General features: G+C 44.4%; 3 protein-coding genes across 5 annotated transcripts in view; all 3 read left to right on the plus strand.

The window, feature by feature from the left end:
* Nucleotides 1–38, plus strand: part of LOC137042081 (sterile alpha motif domain-containing protein 15-like) — a 2,710-nt gene extending 2,672 nt beyond the window's left edge. Inside the window, exon 3 of the mRNA XM_067418773.1 lies at nucleotides 1–38. This exon is cut by the window's left edge and continues 500 nt beyond it. The gene's annotated coding sequence lies outside the window, so the exon portion shown is untranslated.
* Nucleotides 1–27,868, plus strand: part of LOC137041748 (zona pellucida sperm-binding protein 4-like) — a 206,948-nt gene that overhangs the window by 89,620 nt on the left and 89,460 nt on the right. The gene's annotated exons all lie outside the window — the stretch shown is intronic.
* lrfn5b (leucine rich repeat and fibronectin type III domain containing 5b) lies at nucleotides 681–27,473 on the plus strand. Its single transcript, XM_067418362.1, has 4 exons — nucleotides 681–966; nucleotides 18,770–20,185; nucleotides 25,315–25,919; nucleotides 26,358–27,473. Exons 2-4 carry the CDS (start codon nucleotides 18,798–18,800, stop codon nucleotides 26,642–26,644), a joined length of 2,280 nt encoding a protein of 759 aa, XP_067274463.1. The 5' UTR covers nucleotides 681–966; nucleotides 18,770–18,797; the 3' UTR covers nucleotides 26,645–27,473.

The following is a 27,868-nucleotide window of genomic DNA, read 5'->3' on the forward strand; positions in this document are numbered from 1 at the left end:
TTAGATCCAGAAAGGCGTTTTCTCTGACGAGCCGCTGGAGAAAAAAATCCGCCAGCACTACTATGGCGAAGGCTTGCTACTTAATATTCATGAGACGGCACTTCGCCATTGGAGGGGAGGAACTCCACGTCAGCGGGGCTGATTAATATTCAAAATGCGCGCTTTTCCCATTGGACGATAATAGCGTAAAGTCAACAACAGCAAATTAATATTAACACTGTGTGCAATAAAATATCAGTAGCACAATTTATAATAAAGTAGGCCTATATATAACTGCTAAATACGTTACAAATAAAATGTATTATTATTAAATATTAACAATGACTCCAGGAGACATTGTGAACCTGCTCTTTCCATCTAAGAAAGGAGTACCCGAATTTGCAATGTGCTATACAAATAAACTTGCCTCACTAATGTTAACAAATAAAACCGTTACCAAAATATAAACATTACTAATACAATAGATAACAATATCTAATTTATTGTTATACAACCATCGCTTGTACATTAATTATGAGAGAGTATCATTCTAACAAGGGAGGGTCTGAACGTACGTCAGCATTGTGTGATTAATATTCCTGAGCGAGGCGTCCAATTGGACGGTTACCAAGCGACTGTAGCATGACCTAATTAATATTCATAAGCGTCGCCCTCGCCGTACTAGGATTGGATATTCGGGCGCATGCAGGCGTAATGCGGAGAGCTGATCTCTGTCTGCGGGTTTATTACACATCCTAATGAACTTACACTCTCTCACACACACACACACGCACACACTCAGAGGCTGATAAGACATGCACATGTGTAAGGGCATCGGAGCGGCTGCGTGCACGAGCATCTGATGTTTAGGGATCTATTTGGGTCATCTGGGAGGAGGAGGACCAGCTGAAAATGCGGTGATTTGGAGGATTTCGGTGGAAATACGGCGGGCTTTGGCTCTATGAAGCAAAGCTGATCCTTCTACAGGTAAAGCTGCGCTTTTCTCCATCCTCTTCATGTTCTGATCGTCAGATCTTGAGGGCTGGAGGATGCTTAATAGCAGGCTTATGAATGCAGCATCACTGCAAGGTCACTAAAAATGGATGCATGTCATGTTTCATTATCAATAAATCATGCAGATGAATCTTCAGCCTGTTATTGTGAGGCCGTGTTATTGTGCAGGTTTGCATTGAGTGTCAGATCAGAAGCACATCACCTGACATGAGCTTCGGCCTATCTTCGGTTTTATTTTGGCTTTGTGAGAAGAACACTTGCGTTTAAAGAGCGGCTCTTCTAGGTGGTGATTGGCTGATTCACCAGGGATTTGAAGCGAGCCCTTCCTGATGGGATGCAAAGGCTCAAATCTTTCGAAATGTTATTTTATTAATGTTCCTGTAAAAATGTTTGGCATTAAAGGCGCAATATGTAAGTTTTACGGATTAAAATATCCACTAGAACATTGTGTTGACTTTATTATCCCAAATGTTTCCAAGAATGTTTAAATCCAGAGAAATCCGTGATTTTAACCAGGACACGGCCCGTGTGTGTGTGTGTCGCCCATCAGTGACATCATCACCCCTGTGTTACCCACTGGTGTTATTATTGTGTAGTAACCATGGCAACACTATCGCCGCTTTAATACCTGATGTGTTTTATTAGACTCTGTTTGATCACTGATGGACAGAAACTAATGATTGTTCTCCAGCTCAGCACAGTTAGTCTTATTGATTAAATCTGCTGTTGTTGATTTACCGCTCAGAGTGCCGTGTGTTACCGCCAAATATGATCTCGCTCACTGCAGTGTCAACAAGCGGCTCAGAGTAGCATTACAACATCACTTTAACACACTCACATGTGTGTGAGAGGATGCAAGCGCTGCGTTACACACACACACACACGATCGGAAGAAGCTGAAGCGCTCGCGGCAGAATAAAAGCTCCGCCCACTCAAGAGTCAAGACACGCCTCTGAGTCGAGTAAGAGACGGAAAATTACATACTATGCCTTTAACGTGTTTCTTGTTCGATGAACTGGGATAATATTCAGATAAACTCTCTAGATGTGGATTCAAGTTAATGGGACAGTCAAGCCAAAAAATGAACCTTGTCATTATTTACTGACTGAACACAAGAGAAGATATTCTGAAGAGTGTTTCGGTTCTCATCGATTTCCGTTATAGTTTTGATCGTGACGTCCCGAAACGCTTTACGTTTCTTCTGTTAAATATTGAGCATCACACAAAAACACACACCATTCCAGCAGTAAAACTGAGTCTGGACTCAGGACAGTTCATTAAAGTACAACCAGCCCGTCCATGAAGCTCAGTGTGTGTGTGTGTGTGTGTGTGTGTGTAAGAGTGTGCGTGAATGTGTGTGTGAGAGTGAGTGAGTGCGCGTTTGTGTGTGTGAGAGTGTGTGTGCATGTGAGTGTGAGTGTGTGTGTGAGAGTGAGTGAGTGCGTAAGTGTGTGTCTGTGTGCGTGAGTGTGTGTGAGTAAGTGCATAAGTGTGCGTGAGTGTGTGTGAGTGAGAGTGTGTGTGAGTGCGTAAGTATGTGTGTATGTGAGTGAGTGTGTGTGTGAGAGTGTGTGTGTGTGAGAGTGAGTGTGTGTGTAAGAGTTAGTGTGTGTGTAAGAGTGCGTGTGTGTGTGTGTGAGTGTGTGTGTGAGAGTGAGTGTGTGTGTGAGAGTGCGTGTGTGTGTGTGTGTGAGTGCATGTGAGTGAGAGTGTGTGTGTGAGTGCATGTGAGTGAGTATGTGTGTGTGTGTGTGTGTGCGCGTGTGTGTGTGTGTGTTAGTGCATGTGAGTGAGTGTGTGTGTGCATGTGAGTGAGTGTGTGTGTGCATGTGTGTGTGTGTGTGCATGTGTGTGTGTGAGTGCATGTGAGTGAGTGTGTGTGTGTGTGTGTGTGTGTGTGTGTGTGTGTGTGTGCGTGCGTGTGTGTGTCTGCGTGTGTTAGTGCATGCGAGTGAGTGTGTGTGCGTGTGTGAGTGCATGTGTGTGAGTGAGTGTGTGTGTGCGTGTATATGAGTGAGTGTGTGTGAGAGTGTGGGTGCGTGTGTTAGTGCATGTGAGTGAGTGTGAGAGTGTGTGTGAGTGTGTGTGTGTGTGTGTGCGTGAGTGAATGTGTGTGAGTGTGTGTGTGTGTGTGTGTGTGTGTGTGTGTGTGTGAGAGTGTGTGTGTGTGCGTGTTAGTGCATGTAATTGAGAGTCTGTGTGAGAGAGTGTGAGTGTGAGTGTGTGTGAGCCTGAGTGTGTGTATGTGTGTGTGTGTGTGTGTGGGGGGGGGGTCCAGACGGGCCATTGGCTGTCAATCCAAAGGACTTGCTTACTGTCTTGTACTGCTGTCGTTATAGTCTGAGAATCTGATCCCAAACCCCCCTCGCATCTCACAATCACACGAGGTTCCTCAAGAAATAATACAAGATAATCCCCAACAGGCCACGGTCAGCCAATGGCGGAGAGCAGAGAACATCCTCTCAAGGCTATGAACAACAAGCGTTCTTCCAGTAACGTTAATACAATGTTCATGCAAAGTTATCAGGTCTGTAATAGAAAAATATAAAAAGTGTTGTCAGGTGGTTGCTAGGGTATTCTGGGTGGTTGCTAGGTGCTTGCTAGGGTGTTCTAGGTGGTTGTTAGGGCGTTACTCCAGGAGAAACCTTTTTAAAAATATCCATTAATGTGTTTTCTGAATTAAACTGTTGTCTAATATTATTTAAAGGGGCGGTGAAACACTCAGTTTCAGTCAATCTCATGTCAGTCTTGAGTACCTATAGAGTAGTATTGCATCCTTCATATCTCCGAAAAGTCTTTAGTTTTATTATACAGTATTTATAAAAGAAATATGGGCTGTACCGAGTCTTTCCGGAAAAAAACGAGCGCCTGGAGTTGTATCGTGTGGGCGGAGCTAAAGAATGACGAGGCGTATCGTGTGGGCGGAGCTAAAGAATGACGAGGTGTATCGTGTGGGCGGAGCTAAAGAATGACGAGGCGTATCGTGTGGGCGGAGCTAAAGAATGACGAGGCGTATCGTGTGGGCGGAGCTAAAGAATGACGAGGCGTATCGTGTGGGCGGAGCTAAAGAATGACGAGGTGTATCGTGTGGGCGGAGCTAAAGAATGACGAGGCGTAACGTGTGGGCGGAGCTAAAGAATGACGAGGCGTATCGTGTGGGCGGAGCTAAAGAATGACGAGGCGTATCGTGTGGGCGGAGCTAAAGAATGACGAGGCGTATCGTGTGGGCGGAGCTAAAGAATGACGAGGCGTATCGTGTGGGCGGAGCTAAAGAATGACGAGCGTATCGTGTGGGCGGAGCTGAAGAATGACGAGGCGTATCGTGTGGGCGGAGCTAAAGAATGACGAGCGCGCAAAGCGGTGACGTCCTCAAGCGTGGAGAAACCCATGTATGCTATCGATCGGATTCAGCTAATACTGATCCAGAATCAGATCCGGAGGCTGAAATAAACTGAACAGGAGAAGCAGCAGCAGCAGGACGTCCGTCTCTGTGGTATGGACTGTATTTAGTGGCCTGTCAACATTTGTGTGTGTTTACTCGCAGTGTATGAGGACATGATTCGGTTTATGGACTATTGTATGCGACTAAACCTTAGCAGGAGCAAGCAGAACGGTTTTGCACGTCAGACTAGTGTAACGTTATACAGAGAACAGCAATGGAGTCCGTTAGCGCATTTGAATGACGAAGCACGCGATCGTGTCGTTTACTGATGTTTACTCGCGCGACGATAGCCGACAGCACTTTGAGACGCGACTGAAGCGATGTTGTGAAGCTTCCCGTCATTTCTGCGTTCAAATCGGTTCAGATGCAGCGCTGCCTTCCCAGAATGCTGTGCTGAAGCGCTGAAGTCGCTCGACGTCACCCATAGGAATAAAGTGGAGCGCGGCGCGGACTATAACGACAGAAGTGTTCACGGACGACTGGATCTGCAGCTGAGAGTGTGTATGGGCGTGCGTTTCCTCTCTCGCTCTAGTCACGCACACACACACCCTACCGGGAGAAGAGCCCGTACGGCCCATACAAGGACCTTCCGCTCTATTAACGTCAAGCCGACCCATACTCGAAAAAAACTCTCCAAAACTTGTGAGAAACCGGAAGGAGTATTTTTAACACAGAAATACTCCATCAAACGTCCAACATTAGTTTTTGAAACTTTGTCTTTGTTTAGGATGGGAATCCAAGTCTTTAACAGTGGAAAGCTCAGTCTGCAGGAAACAGCATTTCACCGCCCCTTTAAATAAGGACATTCTATTAAAATATAGTTTTTGTTGAACGTTCCTCTGATGTTGTTTAAATGTTGCTTCATGTGTCAGATGATCAGAGAACATTCTAAAGTAACGTTCACACAGCGTTTGAAGAACGATACAATGATACGCTCAACGGAAACGCTCCACGGTCGAGGGAACGCTCGCATGATGAGAGGAAAACTCATCAGAACATTTGGACCCACTTTATATTAGGTGGCCTTCACTACTATGTGCTAACATTGTAATTAATCATTTGATAGAATGCACTTATTGTGTTCATACATGTTTTTACATTTTACTTACATTTTTAAAAATACCTGCATGTGATTACGTCTGTAATTAATTCCTGTAGTTACATTTGTAATTACACTTTTGACACTTCCCTTACACCTGACCCTAAACTGACCCATCCCACCTTACCTGTCCCACCTCAATATCAGCAAAAGTGTTTTGCAATACAATATGAACACAATAAGTACATTGTACTCATTTTTAAATGTAAGTACATAGTTATTATGGCCACCTAATATAAAGTGGGGCCGAACATTTGACGCTTTGAACATTCAGAAAGAACGTTTTAGCAGTGAAGTGGCGAGTTTTTAAAGCGGTGGTTCTGTGTTTTCTTCTAGGCTTGGTTGTGTTTATGGGGCGCAGTATATCATGTCTTAATACTTCTCTTTTTTTTAAACTCTGTATTTTTCTTCTATCCTCCCTTTATTCCACACCGCTGTCTGTGCTTTGAACGGCTCGTTTGCTTCCTGCTTCCTGAAGCCCCTCCCTCTGAAAAACGCAATGGTCTTTGATTGGTCAGATGGCCAAATGTAGTTTCCTGTATTTTTATTGGCTGAAGCTCAGGTTAAGGCCACGCCCCTTCCCATTACGGGCAGAAGTCACATCTGCGGAGACTAGCGAGGGTTTATGATGTCACCAACCCAGGAAGAAGCTCGTTGTAGTCCAAAGCGGCCATTTTTGTAGGCAATAAACTGCCGTAACTTTAAAAGACAATATCTCCGTTTGCAGTGAACTTTCAGCGCTGAAACTTTGCAGAGACTGTTTATGCTCAAGCAGCGACATTACACACTAACTAAAGTTACACAAGTCACATCTCATGCAAACACCCCTTTAAGAAATCCTCAATGACGAAATACATGACTAGAAAAAGCGTTTGCAGATGCATGTGAAATGTTTAACTCATCATCTTGTAACGGATGTCATTTCGGTTCTACTCTCTGAGTATCGATTATTAAAGGCAACAAGCACTGTAAAGGTTTAGCACAAACTCAGCCGACCGGCTTCTGTATGATCGTCTCTTCAGACCTCACTGCACATGAGCTTCTGCAACGGTTGACCTCCTACCTGAACTCCTTCCCACAAAATCATCATCGATATTAAAGGAACACTCCAGCGTGTTTAGAAATAGGGCTGATTCAACATCTTTCCTACATTCAGAGATGAGGGCAAATGCATTTTTGTCTCAGTGCATTGTTTTAGTTTGGCAGGGTCGTCGCTAGCTTAGCTTAGCATAATGAATGGAATCCTATGTTGCCAGCTAGCATGTCCCGAGTAAAAGTGATTCAAAAAAAGTGAAATTAGGTCTGCGTATTCACAACGAGTACAAATAGCGAAGCAGATTAAGACTAGGCGATTTCCTAGGCAGATATTGACGGAGATATCACGCAACACAACCTATTTATCATACAGTACATCAATGGCGTGATATCTCTACTTCCCCATAATACAGTCCCATGTCAATATCTGCCTAAATCTCTAATCTGTCTTAATCTGCAATCAAACTTTGTTTTGAAATCGGCCCATCTCTATATAAGTCGTTAGTCGTTCTGGCCTCTTCATCAATGATTGTAGAGCCGCTGTAGTGAGATGGGCTTTGTAACGACGTCTTTAGTGCCTTTATGGGTCTTGAGAGAGGAAATGACATTGGTGTCAGTGAAGGCCTTTCTGAGCCATCGGATTTCAACACTAATATCTTCATCTGTGTGTGAAGATGAGCGGAGGTCTGACGGCTGGCCAACCACATGAGGAATTAATCACACTATTCACATTACTGGCTGAACTAACGCTTTAAATCAAACAGAATATGAGGTCCGGCTTAAGACCTGATTACCTCAATTGGTTTACTAAAGACTTCCCGACTGTGTTTACCTGAATACTCACCAGGATGGGCAGAAAATGCTTTTCTTACAAACAAAAGTAATTGTCTTGTTTTGGGGAAAAATAACAAAAAATTAAGAGAGTTTTTACTTAAATTAAGCAAAATAATTTGCCAATGGGGTGAGAAAAATAATCTTAATTGAAACAGAAAACAAGATTATCTTGCTCATTTTAAGCAAAAACTCTCTTCATTTTGAGTTATTTTTCCCAAAACAAGACATTTACTTTTGCTTGTCTAGTAAATACTTCTTGTTTTAAGAATTTTTTGATATTTTGACTAGAAACAAGACAAAAATACTGAGTAAGAAGAGCATTTTTTGCAGTGCAAACTCAAGTTAAAGGGAAAGTCAAGCCTGATATGAAAACCGTCATCATTTACTGATATTCTGAAGAATGTTTGATTATTGGCTTCCATTATATTTTAGGAGTTAACGGGGATGGAAACTGACATATATATGGGCGGCTGCACTGAATAAATGACAGCAAGCGTGTTTAATTAGGTGTGTGAATCGCTCTTTTGAACGTATTGGCTGTTAGAAACTCTCTCTTTATACACGCGTGTCCTCACACTTCTCCAACGAAACACAAGAGACTCGTGGGAGATCCGTCATGCTGTTTCTTTTATGGTTCAGTGAGTGTTGGCTTGGAAAAATGGGATATAAAATAGAAAAAATATGTCTCAATAGCACATTCACAGCGGCGTTTGGGAGGGGAAGCAGCGACTACGGAAAATCCAGAAGCTTTGCCAAGGAACGCCGCCAGCTGGGTGGCAAACAACACCAGCAACTCAGACTCAATAAAGCGGCGGATCCCAAGCTCATTTGATATGCAGAGTGTGTGTGACATTATCATTAAACACAAGACGGGTCATTTGTCCTTGACCCGGTGGGTTTAGTGCATTATGATTATATGCACACATTAAGGGCATGATATACATATCATGATGTCGCTCGAGTTTACTCAGAGGCATGGCAGTATTCACAGCTCTGGTTGCATAAAACACCTTAAGCACTGCAAAAAATGCTCTTCTGACTCAGTATTTCTGTCTTGTTTCTAGTCCGAACATCTAACAAGTCTTAAAACAAGAAGTATTCACTAGACAAGCAAAAGTAGTTGTCTTGTTTTGGGGGAAAATAACTCAAAATGAAGAGAGTTTTTGCTTAAAATAAGATAAATAATCTGCCAATGGGGTGAGAAAAATAATCTTAATTCAAACAGAAAACAAGATTATTTCTCTCACTCACAAGTATAGTTTAAGGTTAGGAAAATGTTACCTTAACAGTTTATGAACATTAATGAGAGAAAAATTAATGAGATTATGGATCCTGTTGTACATGTGCCAAGGCGAACTTTTCACGTTAGTCACGTCACGTTTTCACATTGATTTTATCTCCTAAATTCGATGCTACTGATTAGTTCAGCTTGTCTCTATATTAGTTAATAGCAGTGTTAATGTAGTGCTACTCATTAGTCCAGCATTACTCCCCGCATAGTTATCTGTTAATAACGGACCATTATTCTAAAGTGTTACCAAAAATCTTTATTTGTTTTCCAAAGATGAACGAAAGTCTTATGGGTTTTAAACGACATGAGGGTTAGTAAAGGATGGCAGAATTTCTCTAAACTATCTATTTTCATATTTGGTTTCCTCTTTTGTCTTCCTTATTTACGTTATGTTGTTTTCTGTGAAGACGTAACGCTATCTGTAGTATAACGTGTCCATGGCAGGAGTAGAATTAGAGATTATATGCAACACTCTTAAATTATTCCCTTATGGGTCCTGCACACTGTGCGATTTTTCAAAATCCTTTGCGAATGTCCCTTGTCAGACTGTACGAACATGATCGCCATGTCACACTGTAAGATCTCAGTTGACATTAATGTCAGACTGCACGATAGTTAAGGCGCGCTAAAAACGGACCATAGTTTGTTTGGTCATAGTTTGTCTTGAAAAACGGAGATATTTGACGGTCGTCGTAGGAGAAGTCACACTGCAGGATTGTGTCCCAAATCTTCTGACACTGCCAGAATTTCGTCTGAGGTAAAATTTGATCGCAGAGCTCATTAATCGGCTGCCAGTGAACATGTCAAACTAACGACCAAAGACGTCAGATTTTAGCCTAGGATCTGAGGAATCTTTTAGGATTTGCTAAATTTGTCCCAGACGGCCAAATCGTGGCCAAAATCGCACAGTGTGCACCCGGCTTTAGTTAAGGGAAATCATCCCATAAGTCTCATACTTAAAGGTCTCGTTCTTCGCGTGTTTTCGAAGCGTTGATTATGTTTACAGTGTGCAATATAACACGAGTTCATGTTTCGTGTGTAAAACACAGTATTTTTCACACAATTTACTTATCTGAACAGCGCTGTTTCCTCTGTCCTACAAACGGCCTGATGATTTCCTTGTTCTATGAAGTCCCTCCTTCAGAAATACGTAATGAGTTCTGATTGCGCCAGCGCTTCCCGCGCTGTGATTGGACAGCAGCTTAGTGCACGCTGCCCGGAAAGGTCCCGCCTCTTACCATAACGGGGATATGAACGCGCTCAATGTTATTGCAAAAATGTCTATATTGCCTTATCAATTTGAGCCGGAATCAGACCCGGAGAATATCGAAGAGGATCGATTACAACCTGCTCAGGAAAGACTTTTGCTGGATGTTTCAGAATGGTCAGCTGTCTATTCAGGAGTTTAAACTGATCATTACACACACCAACAATCGATGGTGTCTGAATGAATTACTACACTTTTATATGCTAAGTTTTTCGGATTAGTTTCAATGACCATCTAACGTTAGTTAACAAAGCTAAACAGCGTTGCACTTTGTGTCATGAGTTACATAAACTGTTAAACGGACCGACTTAAATAATAAAATACACTTACGGGTTGCGGTAGCGTTACATAAACAACGCCTTCTCCAGACAAAGAGGGAACTGCGTCATCTTTTAAGAATAATCTTTCTGCGAATCCGGCATTAAACTGACTGAGATTGAGGAAGCAGTCCTCAGCTAAATGTGCTGCACATAGTTTTAAATTGATTATAATTTTCCGGAACCGAGTTAAACATAAACTGTAGCCATAGATCTCTACGTGCAGCGTCTGTGGGAAGGCCAAACAAAGGTGATCTGACTCTGGGAGGAAAATAACAGCGCTTCAATGGCATGACGACAAACACACTCTACAAAAACAACGCTTCCTATTCTCGACCTGCGAGAGCAAAAGGACCGGTTCTAGTGCCGTCATCACAGCAGGAAGTGCAGCGCTGCAGTCCAAACCGGCCGCTCGCTGTAGGCTTTGAAAGGGAACTTCTGTTAAATAAAATATCTCGCTTGGCATTGAGCTTTGAGCTTTATAATCTTACAGGTATTATTTATGCTCTAACAGCAACATTACACACTAACTAAAGTTTGAAAGATGGAATCGCTAAGAATGGGACCTTTAAGGGAAAAACTTAGGTGTTTTATGCAACCGGGCCTTTTTATGGGATAAAGATGAATCGGCCTGATCTCTGGTGTGTTCATGATGTTTATTTCATGCATTTTATAGTTTATCAACTCCCCGTTTCATCACACCGTCTGTCAGATGTCAGGTGTCGCAGCATTCTTCACTTTTATTGCCTATTTTTACACGCAGGTCTCACTTCTCTATTGTCTGCATGACAGTCTAATGATCCGACTCTCTCATGATCACAGGCGTGATGAACGGCAGCTTATTATGGCATGCATTCGCTTCTGCAACACCGCTGAAAGGCTTATCAGCACTCACACTGTCACACATCTTCAAAACACACATTCAGAACAAGGGGATTTCCAAGGTAACAAAGCAACAGAAGTGACATTAACTGATCCGCTGATATTTCAGATGCTCGTTCAGAACCAGAGACAGTCATTCCTCAGACTATAAACGGATCAAACGCTCGTGGTTTCTCTGATAACAGGGAATGTTCTCACAACGTTATGCATTCCTCCAGTAATGTTTGTTCAGAGTTATCTGCTCTTTAATAATGTTCTGAAAACATAAGCACAAAAATATGTATACATAAATTTTTCAGTTAGACATCCATCAAATGTTCTTTTTTAATTGTTCCTTGTTTCAGAACTCTCCGAACATTTAAACACTCTAGAGCAGGGCTATTCAAATCTTACCCTGGAGGGCCAATGTGGTGCAGAGTTTAGCTCCAACCCTGATCAAAAACACCTGAACGTGCTAATCAATGTCTTCAGGATCATTAGAAAATCACAGGTGGGTGTGTTTGATGAGGGTTGGAGTAACGCTCAGAGAACGCTCTAGAGTAACGCTCAGAGAACGCTCTAGAGTAACGCTCAGAGAACACTCTAGAGTAACGCTCAGAGAACACTCTAGAGTACCGCTCAGAGAACACTCTAGAGTAACGCTCAGAGAACTCTCTAGAGTAACGCTCAGAGAACGCTCTAGAGTAACGCTCAGAGAACACTCTAGAGTACCGCTCAGAGAACACTCTAGAGTAACGCTCAGAGAACGCTCTAGAGTAACGCTCAGAGAACACTCTAGAGTACCGCTCAGAGAACACTCTAGAGTAACGCTCAGAGAACGCTCTAGAGTAACGCTCAGAGAACGCTCTAGAGTAACGCTCAGAGAACGCTCTAGAGTAACGCTCAGAGAACGCTCTAGAGTAACGCTCAGAGAACACTCTAGAGTAACGCTCAGAGAACACTCTAGAGTAACACTCAGAGAACGCTCTAGAGTAACGCTCAGAGAACACTCTAGAGTAACGCTCAGAGAACGCTCTAGAGTAACGCTCAGAGAACGCTCTAGAGTAACGCTCGGAAAACGCTCTAGAGTAACGCTCGGAAAACGCTCTAGAGTAACGCTCAGAAAACGCTCTAGAGTAACGCTCAGAGAACACTCTAGAGTAACGCTCAGAGAACGCTCTAGAGTAACGCTCAGAGAACGCTCTAGAGTAACGCTCAGAGAACGCTCTAGAGTAACGCTCAGAGAACGCTCTAGAGTAACGCTCAGAGAACGCTCTAGAGTAACGCTCAGAGAACGCTCTAGAGTAACGCTCAGAGAACGCACTAGAGTAACGCTCAGAGAACGCTCTAGAGTAACGCTCAGAGAACGCTCTAGAGTAACGCTCAGAGAACGCTCTAGAGTAACGCTCAGAGAACGCTCTAGAGTAACGCTCAGAGAACGCTCTAGAGTAACGCTCAGAGAACGCTCTAGAGTAACGCTCAGAGAACCCTCTAGAGTAACGCTCAGAGAACCCTCTAGAGTAACGCTCAGAGAACGCTCTAGAGTAACGCTCAGAGAACGCTCTAGAGTAACGCTCAGAGAACGCTCTAGAGTAACGCTCAGAGAAGGCTCTAGAGTAACGCTCAGAGAACGCTCTAGAGTAACGCTCAGAGAACGCTCTAGAGTAACGCTCAGAGAACGCTCTAGAGTAACGCTCAGAGAACGCTCTAGAGTAACGCTCAGAGAACGCTCTAGAGTAACGCTCAGAGAACGCTCTAGAGTTACGCTCAGAGAACACTAGAGTTACGCTCAGAGAACACTCTAGAGTAACGCTCAGAGAACACTCTAGAGTAACGCTCAGAGAACACTAGAGTAACGCTCAGAGAACACTAGAGTAACGCTCAGAGAACACTCTAGAGTAACGCTCAGAGAACACTCTAGAGTTACGCTCAGAGAACACTAGAGTAACGCTCAGAGAACACTAGAGTAATGCTCAGAGAACACTCTAGAGTAACGCTCAGAGAACACTCTAGAGTAACGCTCAGAGAACACTCTAGAGTAACTCTCAGAGGACGCTCTAGAGTAACGCTCAGAGGACACTCTAGAGTAACGCTCAGAGAACACTCTAGAGTAACGCTCAGAGAACACTCTAGAGTAACGCTCAGATAACACTCTAGAGTTACGTTCAGAGAACACTCTAGAGTAACGCTCAGAGAAGGCTCTAGAGTAACGCTCAGAGAACACTCTAGAGTTACGTTCAGAGAACACTCTAGAGTAACGCTCAGAGAAGGCTCTAGAGTAACGCTCAGAGAACGCTCTAGAGTTACGTTCAGAGAACACTCTAGAGTAACGCTCAGAGAACACTCTAGAGTTACGTTCAGAGAACACTCTAGAGTAACGCTCAGAGAACTCTCTAGAGTAACGCTCAGAGAACACTCTAGAGTAACGCTCAGAGAACTCTCTAGAGTAACGCTCAGAGAACACTAGAGTAACGGTCAGAGAACACTCTAGAGTAACGCTCAGAGAACACTCTAGAGTAACGCTCAGAGAACACTAGAGTAACGCTCAGAGAACACTAGAGTAACGCTCAGAGAACACTCTAGAGTAACGCTCAGAGAACACTCTAGAGTTACGCTCAGAGAACACTAGAGTAACGCTCAGAGAACACTAGAGTAACGCTCAGAGAACACTCTAGAGTAACGCTCAGAGAACACTCTAGAGTAACGCTCAGAGAACACTCTAGAGTAACACTCAGAGGACGCTCTAGAGTAACGCTCAGAGGACACTCTAGAGTAACGCTCAGAGAACACTCTAGAGTAACGCTCAGAGAACACTCTAGAGTAACGCTCAGATAACACTCTAGAGTTACGTTCAGAGAACACTCTAGAGTAACGCTCAGAGAAGGCTCTAGAGTAACACTCAGAGAACACTCTAGAGTAACGCTCAGAGAACACTCTAGAGTTACGTTCAGAGAACACTCTAGAGTAACGCTCAGAGAACACTCTAGAGTTACGTTCAGAGAACACTCTAGAGTAACGCTCAGAGAACTCTCTAGAGTAACGCTCAGAGAACACTCTAGAGTAACGCTCAGAGAACTCTCTAGAGTAACGCTCAGAGAACACTAGAGTAACGCTCAGAGAACACTCTAGAGTAACGCTCAGAGAACACTCTAGAGTAACGCTCAGAGAACACTCTAAAGTAACGCTCATAGAACACTAGATTAACGCTCAGAGAACATTAGAGTAACGCTCAGAGAACACTCTAGAGTAACGTTTAGAGAACACTCTAGAGTTACGCTCAGAGAACACTAGAGTAACGCTCAGAGAACACTAGAGTAACGCTCAGAGAACACTCTAGAGTAACGCTCAGAGAACACTCTAGAGTAACGCTCAGAGAACACTTGAGTAACGCTCAGAGAACACTAGAGTAACGCTCAGAGAACACTCTAGAGTAACGCTCAGAGAACAGTCTAGAGTAACGCTCAGAGAACACTCTAGAGTAATGCTCAGAGAACGCTCTAGAGTAACGCTCAGAGAACACTCTAGAGTAACGCTCAGAGAACACTCTAGAGTAACGCTCAGAGAACGCTCTAGAGTAACGCTCAGAGAACACTCTAGAGTAACGCTCAGAGTACACTCTAGAGTAACGCTCAGAGAACCCTCTAGAGTAACGCTCAGAGAACCCTCTAGAGTAACGCTCAGAGAACGCTCTAGAGTAACGCTCAGAGAACGCTCTAGAGTAACGCTCAGAGAACGCTCTAGAGTAACGCTCAGAGAACGCTCTAGAGTAACGCTCAGAGAACCCTCTAGAGTAACGCTCAGAGAACCCTCTAGAGTAACGCTCAGAGAACGCTCTAGAGTAACGCTCAGAGAACGCTCTAGAGTAACGCTCAGAGAACGCTCTAGAGTAACGCTCAGAGAAGGCTCTAGAGTAACGCTCAGAGAACGCTCTAGAGTAACGCTCAGAGAACGCTCTAGAGTAACGCTCAGAGAACGCTCTAGAGTAACGCTCAGAGAACGCTCTAGAGTAACGCTCAGAGAACGCTCTAGAGTAACGCTCAGAGAACGCTCTAGAGTTACGCTCAGAGAACACTAGAGTTACGCTCAGAGAACACTCTAGAGTAACGCTCAGAGAACACTCTAGAGTAACGCTCAGAGAACACTAGAGTAACGCTCAGAGAACACTAGAGTAACGCTCAGAGAACACTCTAGAGTAACGCTCAGAGAACACTCTAGAGTTACGCTCAGAGAACACTAGAGTAACGCTCAGAGAACACTAGAGTAATGCTCAGAGAACACTCTAGAGTAACGCTCAGAGAACACTCTAGAGTAACGCTCAGAGAACACTCTAGAGTAACTCTCAGAGGACGCTCTAGAGTAACGCTCAGAGGACACTCTAGAGTAACGCTCAGAGAACACTCTAGAGTAACGCTCAGAGAACACTCTAGAGTAACGCTCAGATAACACTCTAGAGTTACGTTCAGAGAACACTCTAGAGTAACGCTCAGAGAAGGCTCTAGAGTAACGCTCAGAGAACACTCTAGAGTTACGTTCAGAGAACACTCTAGAGTAACGCTCAGAGAAGGCTCTAGAGTAACGCTCAGAGAACGCTCTAGAGTTACGTTCAGAGAACACTCTAGAGTAACGCTCAGAGAACACTCTAGAGTTACGTTCAGAGAACACTCTAGAGTAACGCTCAGAGAACTCTCTAGAGTAACGCTCAGAGAACACTCTAGAGTAACGCTCAGAGAACTCTCTAGAGTAACGCTCAGAGAACACTAGAGTAACGGTCAGAGAACACTCTAGAGTAACGCTCAGAGAACACTCTAGAGTAACGCTCAGAGAACACTAGAGTAACGCTCAGAGAACACTAGAGTAACGCTCAGAGAACACTCTAGAGTAACGCTCAGAGAACACTCTAGAGTTACGCTCAGAGAACACTAGAGTAACGCTCAGAGAACACTAGAGTAACGCTCAGAGAACACTCTAGAGTAACGCTCAGAGAACACTCTAGAGTAACGCTCAGAGAACACTCTAGAGTAACACTCAGAGGACGCTCTAGAGTAACGCTCAGAGGACACTCTAGAGTAACGCTCAGAGAACACTCTAGAGTAATGCTCAGAGAACACTCTAGAGTAACGCTCAGATAACACTCTAGAGTTACGTTCAGAGAACACTCTAGAGTAACGCTCAGAGAAGGCTCTAGAGTAACACTCAGAGAACACTCTAGAGTAACGCTCAGAGAACACTCTAGAGTTACGTTCAGAGAACACTCTAGAGTAACGCTCAGAGAACACTCTAGAGTTACGTTCAGAGAACACTCTAGAGTAACGCTCAGAGAACTCTCTAGAGTAACGCTCAGAGAACACTCTAGAGTAACGCTCAGAGAACTCTCTAGAGTAACGCTCAGAGAACACTAGAGTAACGCTCAGAGAACACTCTAGAGTAACGCTCAGAGAACACTCTAGAGTAACGCTCAGAGAACACTCTAAAGTAACGCTCATAGAACACTAGATTAACGCTCAGAGAACATTAGAGTAACGCTCAGAGAACACTCTAGAGTAACGTTTAGAGAACACTCTAGAGTTACGCTCAGAGAACACTAGAGTAACGCTCAGAGAACACTAGAGTAACGCTCAGAGAACACTCTAGAGTAACGCTCAGAGAACACTCTAGAGTAACGCTCAGAGAACACTTGAGTAACGCTCAGAGAACACTAGAGTAACGCTCAGAGAACACTCTAGAGTAACGCTCAGAGAACAGTCTAGAGTAACGCTCAGAGAACACTCTAGAGTAATGCTCAGAGAACGCTCTAGAGTAACGCTCAGAGAACACTCTAGAGTAACGCTCAGAGAACACTCTAGAGTAACGCTCAGAGAACGCTCTAGAGTAACGCTCAGAGAACACTCTAGAGTAACGCTCAGAGTACACTCTAGAGTAACGCTCAGAGAACACTCTAGAGTAACGCTCAGAGAACACTCTAGAGTAACGCTCAGAGCACACTCTAGAGTAACGCTCAGAGAACGCTCTAGAGTAACGCTCAGAGAACACTCTAGAGTAACGCTCAGAGAACACTCTAGAGTAACGCTCAGAGAACACTAGAGTAACGCTCAGAGAACATAATGTTTGAAAAATGGAATGTTAAGTCTGGATGTTTTAAACGTTCTAAGACCTTCAGAAATAATCAATGCGAACATTCTTAGAACACTTGTATTTTGAGACGACATAACACTTCCACACATGATTAAACATTCATGATCTTTGCAGAGAATCATTCTAATCAAAACCGTAGTTGAAATGTTATATCTTGTCAAGGACTTTCGAGTCGTTCAGAGAATATGTTTCTCATCCTGTAATGCGTAACTCGAGCGGCTTTAAGAGCGAGTGAATCGATGACGAGTCTCTCCTCATGTGGCGTCTGTTGATGCTCTTTGTTTTCAGAGACATCGGTCTAATTCTGATGAGTAACCGGACGGCCAGTCTTTCATCTCACCAAACACACAGATGAAAGGATCAGCATTATCATATCAAACACAGAGCATGAGCTTTAGGAGAAATATCCCCAAAGCTTCAGACATGATGTTTGTGTTTGCACATGATTGTTTGATTTGCACATGTATACAAGATAGCAGACAATCAAACCTGGAGTCTTGTAGCTCATGTGTTTCACGCTGAAATCTCGTTACACTCCTAAATACTTAATTCTCTTCCTTTAAAAAACACATATTAACGAAGAGAAATGTATATTAATTTTTTACACTAAAATGACTATGAAAAAAGAATTTAATTCTACGCCAATGTTTTTATAGAAAGTACATTAATGCAAGACCATTTCCATTCTGAAATTAAGAAACGAAAGTAACACATTGAAATTTGGTATTTTCTTATAAAACATATTTGTTTTTTTACAACTTAATTTGGTATACAAGAGTTTCAGGTCTGAGATTTGTTAATGCTTCATTTTATTGAGTCTCTTCTGCTCACCAAACCTGTGTTTATTTAGTCATAAATACTGTAAAAACAGTGAAATATTATTGCAATGTAAAACAGCTGTTTTCTATGTGAATATATACACTGATCAGGCATAACATTATGGCCGGTGGATAACACTGATGATCTCTTCATCACGGCTCCTGTTAGTGGGTGGGATATATTAGGCAGCAAGTGAACATTTAGTCCTCAGAGTTGATGTGTGTGAAGCAGGAGAAATGGGCAAGCGTAAGGATTTGAGCGAGTTTGGCCAGATTGTGACGGCTAGACGACTGGGTCAGAGCATCTCCAAAACTGCAGCTCTTGTGGGCTGTTCCCGGTCTGCAGTGGTCAGTATCTATCAAAAGTGCTCCAAGGAAGGACCAGTGGAGAACCGGCCACAGGGTCATGGGCGGCCAAGGCTCATTGATGCACGTGGGGAGCGAAGGCTGGCCCGTGGGGTCCGATCAAACAGACGAGCTAGACGTGTGGTCTGCTCAACAAACATTTATGATTATTATCAGTATTAAAAGCAGTTCATATATCTGTGGAAATCACATTTATAGAATGTTCAAAAGCACAGCATTTATTTGAAATGGAATCGTTTGTAACATTATAAGTCAATTGAATGTGTCCTTACTGAGTTAAAGTATTAATTTCTCTCTGTTTGTTTCCTCCACAGGTTGTTTTATCCAACATCCGTGACCCAGATGGAGATGCTACTCATTTATCTGATGGTTCTTGTAATGGCGTTGAAGGCCCAGAAGATCCAGGTTTGTCCCAAGCGTTGCATCTGCCAGGTTCTGTCCCCCAATCTGGCCACTTTGTGTGATAAAAAGGGGCTGCTATTCGTCCCTCCAAACATTGACAGACGCACCGTCGAGCTCAGGCTGGGGGATAATTTCATCACGGGCATCAAGCGTAAGGATTTCGCCAACATGACCAAACTGGTAGACCTGACTCTCTCTCGAAACACAATCGGCTCCGTCACGCCTCACGCTTTCAATGATCTGGAGAACCTGCGTGCGCTTCATCTGGACAGCAACCGCTTGACCCATATAACCAACGACACGTTTAGCGGCATGTCCAAGCTGCACCATCTCATCCTCAATAATAACCAGCTCACACACATCCACATCGGAGCGTTTAATGACTTGCTTGCTCTGGAGGAGCTCGATTTGTCTTACAACAATCTAGAAAGCGCGCCGTGGATCGCCATCCAGCTCATGATCAGCTTGCACACTTTAAATCTGGACCATAATATGATCAACTACATCCCTGAGGGAACCTTCTCCGGGCTTCAGAAGCTGAAGCGGCTGGACGTCACGTCTAATAAACTGCACAAGCTTCCGCCCGACCCGGTCTTCCAGCGCGCCGGCGTTCTGGCCACATCAGGCGTTTTGGGTCCGACTTCTTTTGCGTTGAGTTTCGGAGGAAATCCGTTGCATTGTAACTGCGAGCTTCTGTGGCTTCGGCGGCTTCGGCGTGAGGACGATCTGGAGACCTGCGCGGCACCGCAACATCTCGCCGGACGATATTTCTGGACCGTTTCCGAAGAGGAGTTCTTGTGCGAGCCGCCCCTAATTACCAGACACTCGCAGGAAACCCGTGCGTTAGAAGGCCAGCAGGTTTCCCTGCGCTGCAAAGCCCGCGGCGACCCTGATCCCATCATGCATTGGATCGCTCCGGATGGGAAGCTGGTGTTCAACTCCAGCCGAACCGTGGTCCATTCGGACGGGACTCTGGACATCCTCATCAGCACGGTCAAGGATTCTGGCTCGTTTACCTGTGTGGCGTCCAACCCGTCCGGAGAGGCTCAGCAAACGGTGGATCTGACCATCACCAAACTTCCGCACTTCACCAACGACACCAGTTTGGTCCAGGAGCCCGATCCGGGGTCGTCCGATATCGCCACTTCCGCCAAGACCGGCGGAGATGCGATGGGAAACCCAAAGGGTGGGCAGGAGAAGAGGGTCCTGATCTCTGAAATCACCTCTTCTACGGCTCTGGTGAAGTTCAACTTTCAGCGCAATATCCCAGGGATTCGGATGTTCCAGGTCCAATACAACGGCACGTACGATGACTCGTTAGTGTACAGGTGAGACTGCTGGATTATACAGCTTTAAGGCAAGACATTGGGTCTCATTCACTAAGCATGCACACATTTGTTAGCCGGACAAGCCAGACCGACATCAAGATGTTTGGTCTGGAAACTCAACATTGACCGCTCAATCCGAGAGGCGGGATCAAACTCCCTCTGCCCACGATTGGATAGCGCTTCAACCAATCAGAGCAATGAAGGTGAAGCGGAGCTAGTTGAAGCTAGTAAACATGTGAAGATAAAACTTTCTCTGTATCCGGTCGGCTAAACTCTGAACACATCTTCCCTTCTTAAGAATGACTTCAGTGCCGTTCTTTGTTCTTTTCTCAGAGAAAAGCTTAACTCAAGTCTTCCAGAGTCGCGTTCAAAGCTGATTCGACAGACCGCCGTTCGCCAGCTTCTGTGTTTACTAGAAGCACGCAAGCGCAGTTCGGCCGTCATTATGTTAAGCCCCGCCCACCGACTCTATACACGATGTGATTGGCCCGACCAGAGTTTTTGTTTTTACTAGGGATAACCTAGTAGGTAGTAGGAAACCGAACCCAGTCAAAAAGCCCAATATTCGGCCAAATCCGAACCCGAATCCTGAATTCGGTGCATCCCTAGTTTTTACAGCTCAGACATGTATTGAGAGTTGCTAGACGACACTCACTGCAGATTAGATTTGCTGCCGCTAAGGGGCGTCTAGATTTCTGGGCTACACATTTGTTGAAATTTAGAACAAATCACCACACTGCCAAAAATGCTCTTCTTATTTAGTATTTTTGTCTTGTTTCCAGTCCAAATATCTAAATATTCTTAAATCAAGATTAATTTACTAGATTAGTAAAATGACATACACTGTAAAAAAAAAAAAAAAAAATGCAGGCCCCAATTGAAAATGTTCTAGTGACTGATCACATCTAAATTTTTCAGTTGGCCAAATTGAATTTCTGTGAATTGAGGAAATTTCATTCTCATATTTTTTTTTTTAGATGTGATCAGTCACTAGAAAATTTTCAATTGGAGAAATTATTATTTGATTTTTTTTACAGTGTAAGATATTTTTCTTATTTTCTGGGGAAAAATATCAAAATTAAGTGAGTTTTTGCTCAAAACTAAATGATTTGCCAATGGAGTGAGAAAAATAATCTTATTTCTGTTTGGGACGGACACAAGAAACAAGAATTAAATTTTTTTTTTATTATATCACTCATACAATAAATTGAAAAACAATTATTTTAAATTGTAATAATATATCACACTATTACATTTTTTTCTGTATTTTTGATCAAATAAATGCAGGCTTGATGAGCAGAAGAAACTTCTTTCAAAAACATTACAAATAGTAATGTGTCCAAACGTTTGGCCTGTAGTGTATGTTCAGCTGATGGGTGTAGACGGATTGCCGGGAACATCCATTAGGACTGTTTGTGATTTGTGACTTAGGAGTCCTCTTGACTACTCCTAGCATTTCGCAGATTTATGAGCTAGTTTAGGGCTAAAATGCTTTGTGAAATACTCTTAGAGCAAACATTAGGAGTCCTAAAATTAGGACTGACACCCATTATATTTTAACTTTCTCCTAAATCAGCAGGTTAGGAGCTACTTTTAGCCTTAAGATGTTTTGTTAATTAGGCACCAGATTCAGAGGATGAACACACTCAGAGTCCATCAACACAAAGCTTCAGTCCTAGACCTTGCCCTGGGCCGACAGATCATTCAATAATAAAGCAGTAATTTTGATGATCGCCATATTTTTCATATGCATCTGCTGTTTCTGCTTCTTCTTCTCCTGTGTTTTGATCAGTCTGCACTCCTTCAGGATGTGTGTAATAGAGCCCCCTACCGTATAACAGTGTAAACACAGATGTGTAATAGAGCCCCCTACCGTATAACAGTGAAAACACAGATGTGTAATAGAGCCCCCTACCGTATAACAGTGAAAACACAGATGTGTAATAGAGCCCCCTACCGTATAACAGTGAAAACACAGATGTGTAATAGAGCCCCCTACCGTATAACAGTGTAAACACAGATGTGTAATAGCGCCCCCTACCGTATAACAGTGTAAACACAGATGTGTAATAGCGCCCCCTACCGTATAACAGTGAAAACACAGATGTGTAATAGAGCCCCCTACCGTATAACAGTGAAAACACAGATGTGTAATAGCGCCCCCTACCGTATAACAGTGAAAACACAGATGTGTAATAGTGCCCCCTACCGTATAACAGAGTAAACACAGATGTGTAATAGAGCCCCCTACCGTATAACAGTGAAAACACAGATGTGTAATAGAGCCCCCTACCGTATAACAGTGAAAACACAGATGTGTAATAGCGCCCCCAACCGTATAACAGTGTAAACACAGATGTGTAATAGAGCCCCCTACCGTATAACAGTGTAAACACAGATGTGTAATAGAGCCCCCTACCGTATAACAGTGAAAACACAGATGTGTAATAGCGCCCCCTACCGTATAACAGTGAAAACACAGATGTGTAATAGCGCCCCCAACCGTATAACAGTGTAAACACAGATGTGTAATAGCGCCCCCTACCGTATAACAGTGAAAACACAGATGTGTAATAGCGCCCCCTACCGTATAACAGTGAAAACACAGATGTGTAATAGCGCCCCCTACCGTATAACAGTGAAAACACAGATGTGTAATAGCGCCCCCTACCGTATAACAGTGAAAACACAGATGTGTAATAGAGCCCCCTACCGTATAACAGTGAAAACACAGATGTGTAATAGTGCCCCCTACCGTATAACAGCGAAAACACAGATGTGTAATAGTGCCCCCTACCGTATAACAGTGAAAACACAGATGTGTAATAGAGCCCCCTACCGTATAACAGTGAAAACACAGATGTGTAATAGCGCCCCCTACCGTATAACAGAGTAAACACAGATGTGTAATAGAGCCCCCTACCGTATAACAGTGAAAACACAGATGTGTAATAGCGCCCCCTACCGTATAACAGTGTAAACACAGATGTGTAATAGAGCCCCCTACCGTATAACAGTGAAAACACAGATGTGTAATAGAGCCCCCTACCGTATAACAGTGAAAACACAGATGTGTAATAGCGCCCCCTACCGTATAACAGTGTAAACACAGATGTGTAATAGCGCCCCCTACCGTATAACAGTGAAAACACAGATGTGTAATAGAGCCCCCTACCGTATAACAGTGAAAACACAGATGTGTAATAGCGCCCCCTACCGTATAACAGTGAAAACACAGATGTGTAATAGCGCCCCCTACCGTATAACAGTGAAAACACAGATGTGTAATAGAGCCCCCTACCGTATAACAGTGAAAACACAGATGTGTAATAGCGCCCCCTACCGTATAACAGTGAAAACACAGATGTGTAATAGAGCCCCCTACCGTATAACAGTGAAAACACAGATGTGTAATAGCGCCCCCTACCGTATAACAGTGAAAACACAGATGTGTAATAGAGCCCCCTACCGTATAACAGTGAAAACACAGATGTGTAATAGCGCCCCCTACCGTATAACAGTGAAAACACAGATGTGTAATAGAGCCCCCTACCGTATAACAGTGTAAACACAGATGTGTAATAGCGCCCCCTACCGTATAACAGTGTAAACACAGATGTGTAATAGCGCCCCCTACCGTATAACAGTGAAAACACAGATGTGTAATAGAGCCCCCTACCGTATAACAGTGAAAACACAGATGTGTAATAGCGCCCCTACCGTATAACAGTGTAAACACAGATGTGTAATAGAGCCCCCTACCGTATAACAGTGTAAACACAGATGTGTAATAGCGCCCCCTACCGTATAACAGTGTAAACACAGATGTGTAATAGCGCCCCCTACCGTATAACAGTGAAAACACAGATGTGTAATAGAGCCCCCTACCGTATAACAGTGAAAACACAGATGTGTAATAGCGCCCCCTACCGTATAACAGTGAAAACACAGATGTGTAATAGCGCCCCCTACCGTATAACAGTGTAAACACAGATGTGTAATAGAGCCCCCTACCGTATAACAGTGAAAACACAGATGTGTAATAGCGCCCCCTACCGTATAACAGTGAAAACACAGATGTGTAATAGCGCCCCCTACCGTATAACAGTGAAAACACAGATGTGTAATAGAGCCCCCTACCGTATAACAGTGAAAACACAGATGTGTAATAGCGCCCCCTACCGTATAACAGTGAAAACACAGATGTGTAATAGCGCCCCCTACCGTATAACAGTGAAAACACAGATGTGTAATAGCGCCCCCTACCGTATAACAGTGTAAACACAGATGTGTAATAGAGCCCCCTACCGTATAACAGTGAAAACACAGATGTGTAATAGAGCCCCCTACCGTATAACAGTGAAAACACGGATGTGTAATAGCGCCCCCTACCGTATAACAGGGAAATCTTGACGACATTAGGGTTAATGATAGCCTAGAAATCTAGACGCACCCTAGCGGCAGCAAATTTAATTTGCCCGCAAGTTTGGTCTAGCAACTCTCAATTCCTATCTGACCTGTATTCCTCAGAATCTGGACGGCCCAATCACATCGTGTAGGTAGGCTATAGAGTCGGCGGGCGGGGCCATAATGACGACGGCCGAGTTGCGTTTGCGTGCTTCTAGTAACACAGAAACTGGCGAACGGCGGCGGTCTTTCGAATCAGCTCTGCCCGCGCCTCCGTAAGACTTGGAGTTAAGCTTTCCTCTGAGAAAAGAACAAAGAGCGGCACTGAAGTCATTCTTAAAAAGGGAAGATGTGTTCGGAGTTTAGCCGACCGGATACGGCGAATGTTTAATCAGTCAGCGAGCTCCCCTTCACCGTCGTTGCTCCGGTTGGTGTAGCGCTATCCTATCGCGTGCAGAGGGAGTTTGAAAGACAACCGTTTATCCCGCCCCTCGGATTGAGCCCCGTCTATGGTGAGTTTCCAGACCAAACATCTTGATGTGGGTCTGGCTTGTCAGGCTAGGTTAATGATGTCATTAATGACAATTTCATTTTTGGGTGAACTAACCCTTTTAGTGCATCATCCGAGTGTTTGAAGTGCACTCTTTCTTTCAGGGAAAAGATGTTGCTCAAGTCCATGAGTTGTTCCTGATGTTTGTTGATTTGTGTTTCTCTGTTTGCAGAATGATTCCTCCGACCAGTAAAAGCATCACGGTCAATAATCTGGCGGCGGGCACGATGTACGACCTGTGCGTTCTGGCCATTTACGACGACGCCTTGACGGCGCTGACTGCCACGCGTGTTGTGGGCTGCGTTCACTTCTCCACCGAGCCGCAGTATCTGCGCTGCCACTTCATGCAGTCGCAGTTCCTTGGCGGAACCATCGTGGTCATCATCGGCGGCGTCATTGTGGCGTCCGTGCTGGCCTTCATCATCTTCCTCATCGTGCGCTACCGAGTGTGCCAGCAGGACGGGGCGGATAAAGGCGTGGAGCTGGGCGTCATGCGCTCGCAGTCGGATCAACTACAGGTGTGCGGCGTCATCAAGTCCATGTCCAAGCAAATCTTGGGTCCGGACGCGTGTCGGAAAGTTTCGCCGCAGACGGAATCTGGCCCATCCCGAGCGTCCAAACCTGCTCTTCCGGACTGCACCGTCACCACATCCGCCGCTAGCCACAGCTGGCATCCTGCTTCCCCGAGTCCACCGCGGCCGGCGCGCGCAGACACGCAAATTAGCATCGAGCCGGAGAATAGCAACAAGAACAACTCGGCAAAGCATCCCAATGCGCGCGCCAATTCAGCCACGCATCCCAATTCAGCCATAAATCCCACTGCGCGCGCCAACTCAGCCACGCGTCTTAATTCAGCGACACATCCCACCGTGCGCACCAACTCAGCCACGCATCCCAACTCAGCCACGCGTCCCAACTCAGCCACGCGTCCCAATTCAGCCACAAATCCCACCATGCGCACCAACTCAACCACGCATCCCAACTCAGCCACGCGTCCCAACTCAGCCACGCGTCCCAATTCAGCCACAAATCCCACCGCGCGCACCAACTCAGCCACAAATCCCACCATGCACGCCAACTCAGCCACGCGTCTCAATTCAGCCACAAATCCCACCGCGCGCACCAACTCAGCCACAAATCCCACCATGCACCCCAATTCAGCCACGCATCCCAATTCAGCCACAAATCCCAATTCAGCCACACATCCCAATTCAGCCACAAATCCCACCACGCGCGCCAACTCAACCATGGCGGCGCCGGCGTCCAGACGAGCCCAGCTCCAGAACCTGCACCACTACAAGACGGTGCCCGTGGGCTATGTGCGCGTGAGCCGCCGCCACTCCCTCAACATGGACTCCTGCAAACGGCCCTTGAGCCAACCTCCACCCGCCAGCCTGAGCCGCTCCAAACGCAGTTTATCCATGAGCGGCGGGGACATTCCCCAGATGGACGGGAGGTCGTCTCGCACCCAGTCCGAGTGGGTCCTAGAGAGCACATTATAATGGAGGGTTTTGCACTTCACTTCTGTGGTTTTTAATAGCGGTCAAGGCCACCTTGTGTGTGTGTCACACTGCAAACGATGCTCGTTCTCCGGCACTAACATCTAAAGGTTCTCAAATCACATTTGCTGGAGAAGAAGATAAATGAAGATATCATCAAAGTGAAGCGCGTTTATGGTTGACCTTTGTTCAATCCCAGCATATGAATTCTTGATATCAACAATTCACTAGTTCAAATGCTTGATATCAATGTAAACCTGAATAATTTGGCAAAACTCAATAAAATTGAGGAATTGCATTTTTTTTATGTGAAGAAATGTACATTTTAAAGGGTTACTTCAGTTATTTAGCATATGGCTTTGTATCAGTAGAAACGCGGGAGTATATTCGAATGATCGCGCTTCAACCCCTCATATCCCCCTGACGTAATATGTATTTTATTTCTGGAAAAAATACTCAGATGACATATTCGTCATTTTGTGATGTTTTGTCCAGAGGCTAAAGACTCCAGCCAGTAGAGGAGCTATATCCACACGTTTAACCGGTTATGGGGGGGTGGGATCGCACTTATTCATGGAAACGGAGCGGTGCGGAGAAAAGTGAGTGTTTCAACATCTCAAAGGAATTCCTATGAAAGTTAATCTTCCAAAGTCCTGAAGTGAAAATGCTCCAGACTGAACACGCGCTGAGAACGACAGCCGCGCCCGCGCTAACCTCAGCTCTCCTGATGAATGTAATCTGACTCCTGCTGCGGTTGTGCCGTGACTCTCGCTCGGCTCACTCACATTATATTGAACACACACCTTCAGTTTTTAACGCGGTGGGAAAGTGATCCAGTAGCGGTGGCTTTGGGAGTGGCCTCAAGGGCAGCGAAGCAATGCATTCTGGGAGTTGTTGTCTTTCATTCCCATGAGCCAAAAAAACATTTTGTCTTTTTTTTGTCTAGAAGGCACCGAATTCAAAAATTATTTCACATTTCTACTACGTTAATGACCCAGTTTAAATACAAAGCTTAATGCTAAATCACTGAAGTAAGCCTTTAAGTCAGCAGAACTTTCAGTTTTTTATTAATTGCTCTTAAATTGAAATATTTGAGTCATACATTTAATTTAAAATTATCATGTAATCTCAACTTTAATATTTTTAGAAGTGGAAACGTCTCGGCTATGTATGTAACCCTCGTTCCTGCAGACGTAAAGTTGGTCTGTGACTGACTGAAAGGGAACT

Source organism: Pseudorasbora parva, chromosome 15, assembly GCF_024679245.1.
Source record: "Pseudorasbora parva isolate DD20220531a chromosome 15, ASM2467924v1, whole genome shotgun sequence".
Classification (NCBI taxonomy): Eukaryota; Metazoa; Chordata; class Actinopteri; order Cypriniformes; family Gobionidae; genus Pseudorasbora; species Pseudorasbora parva.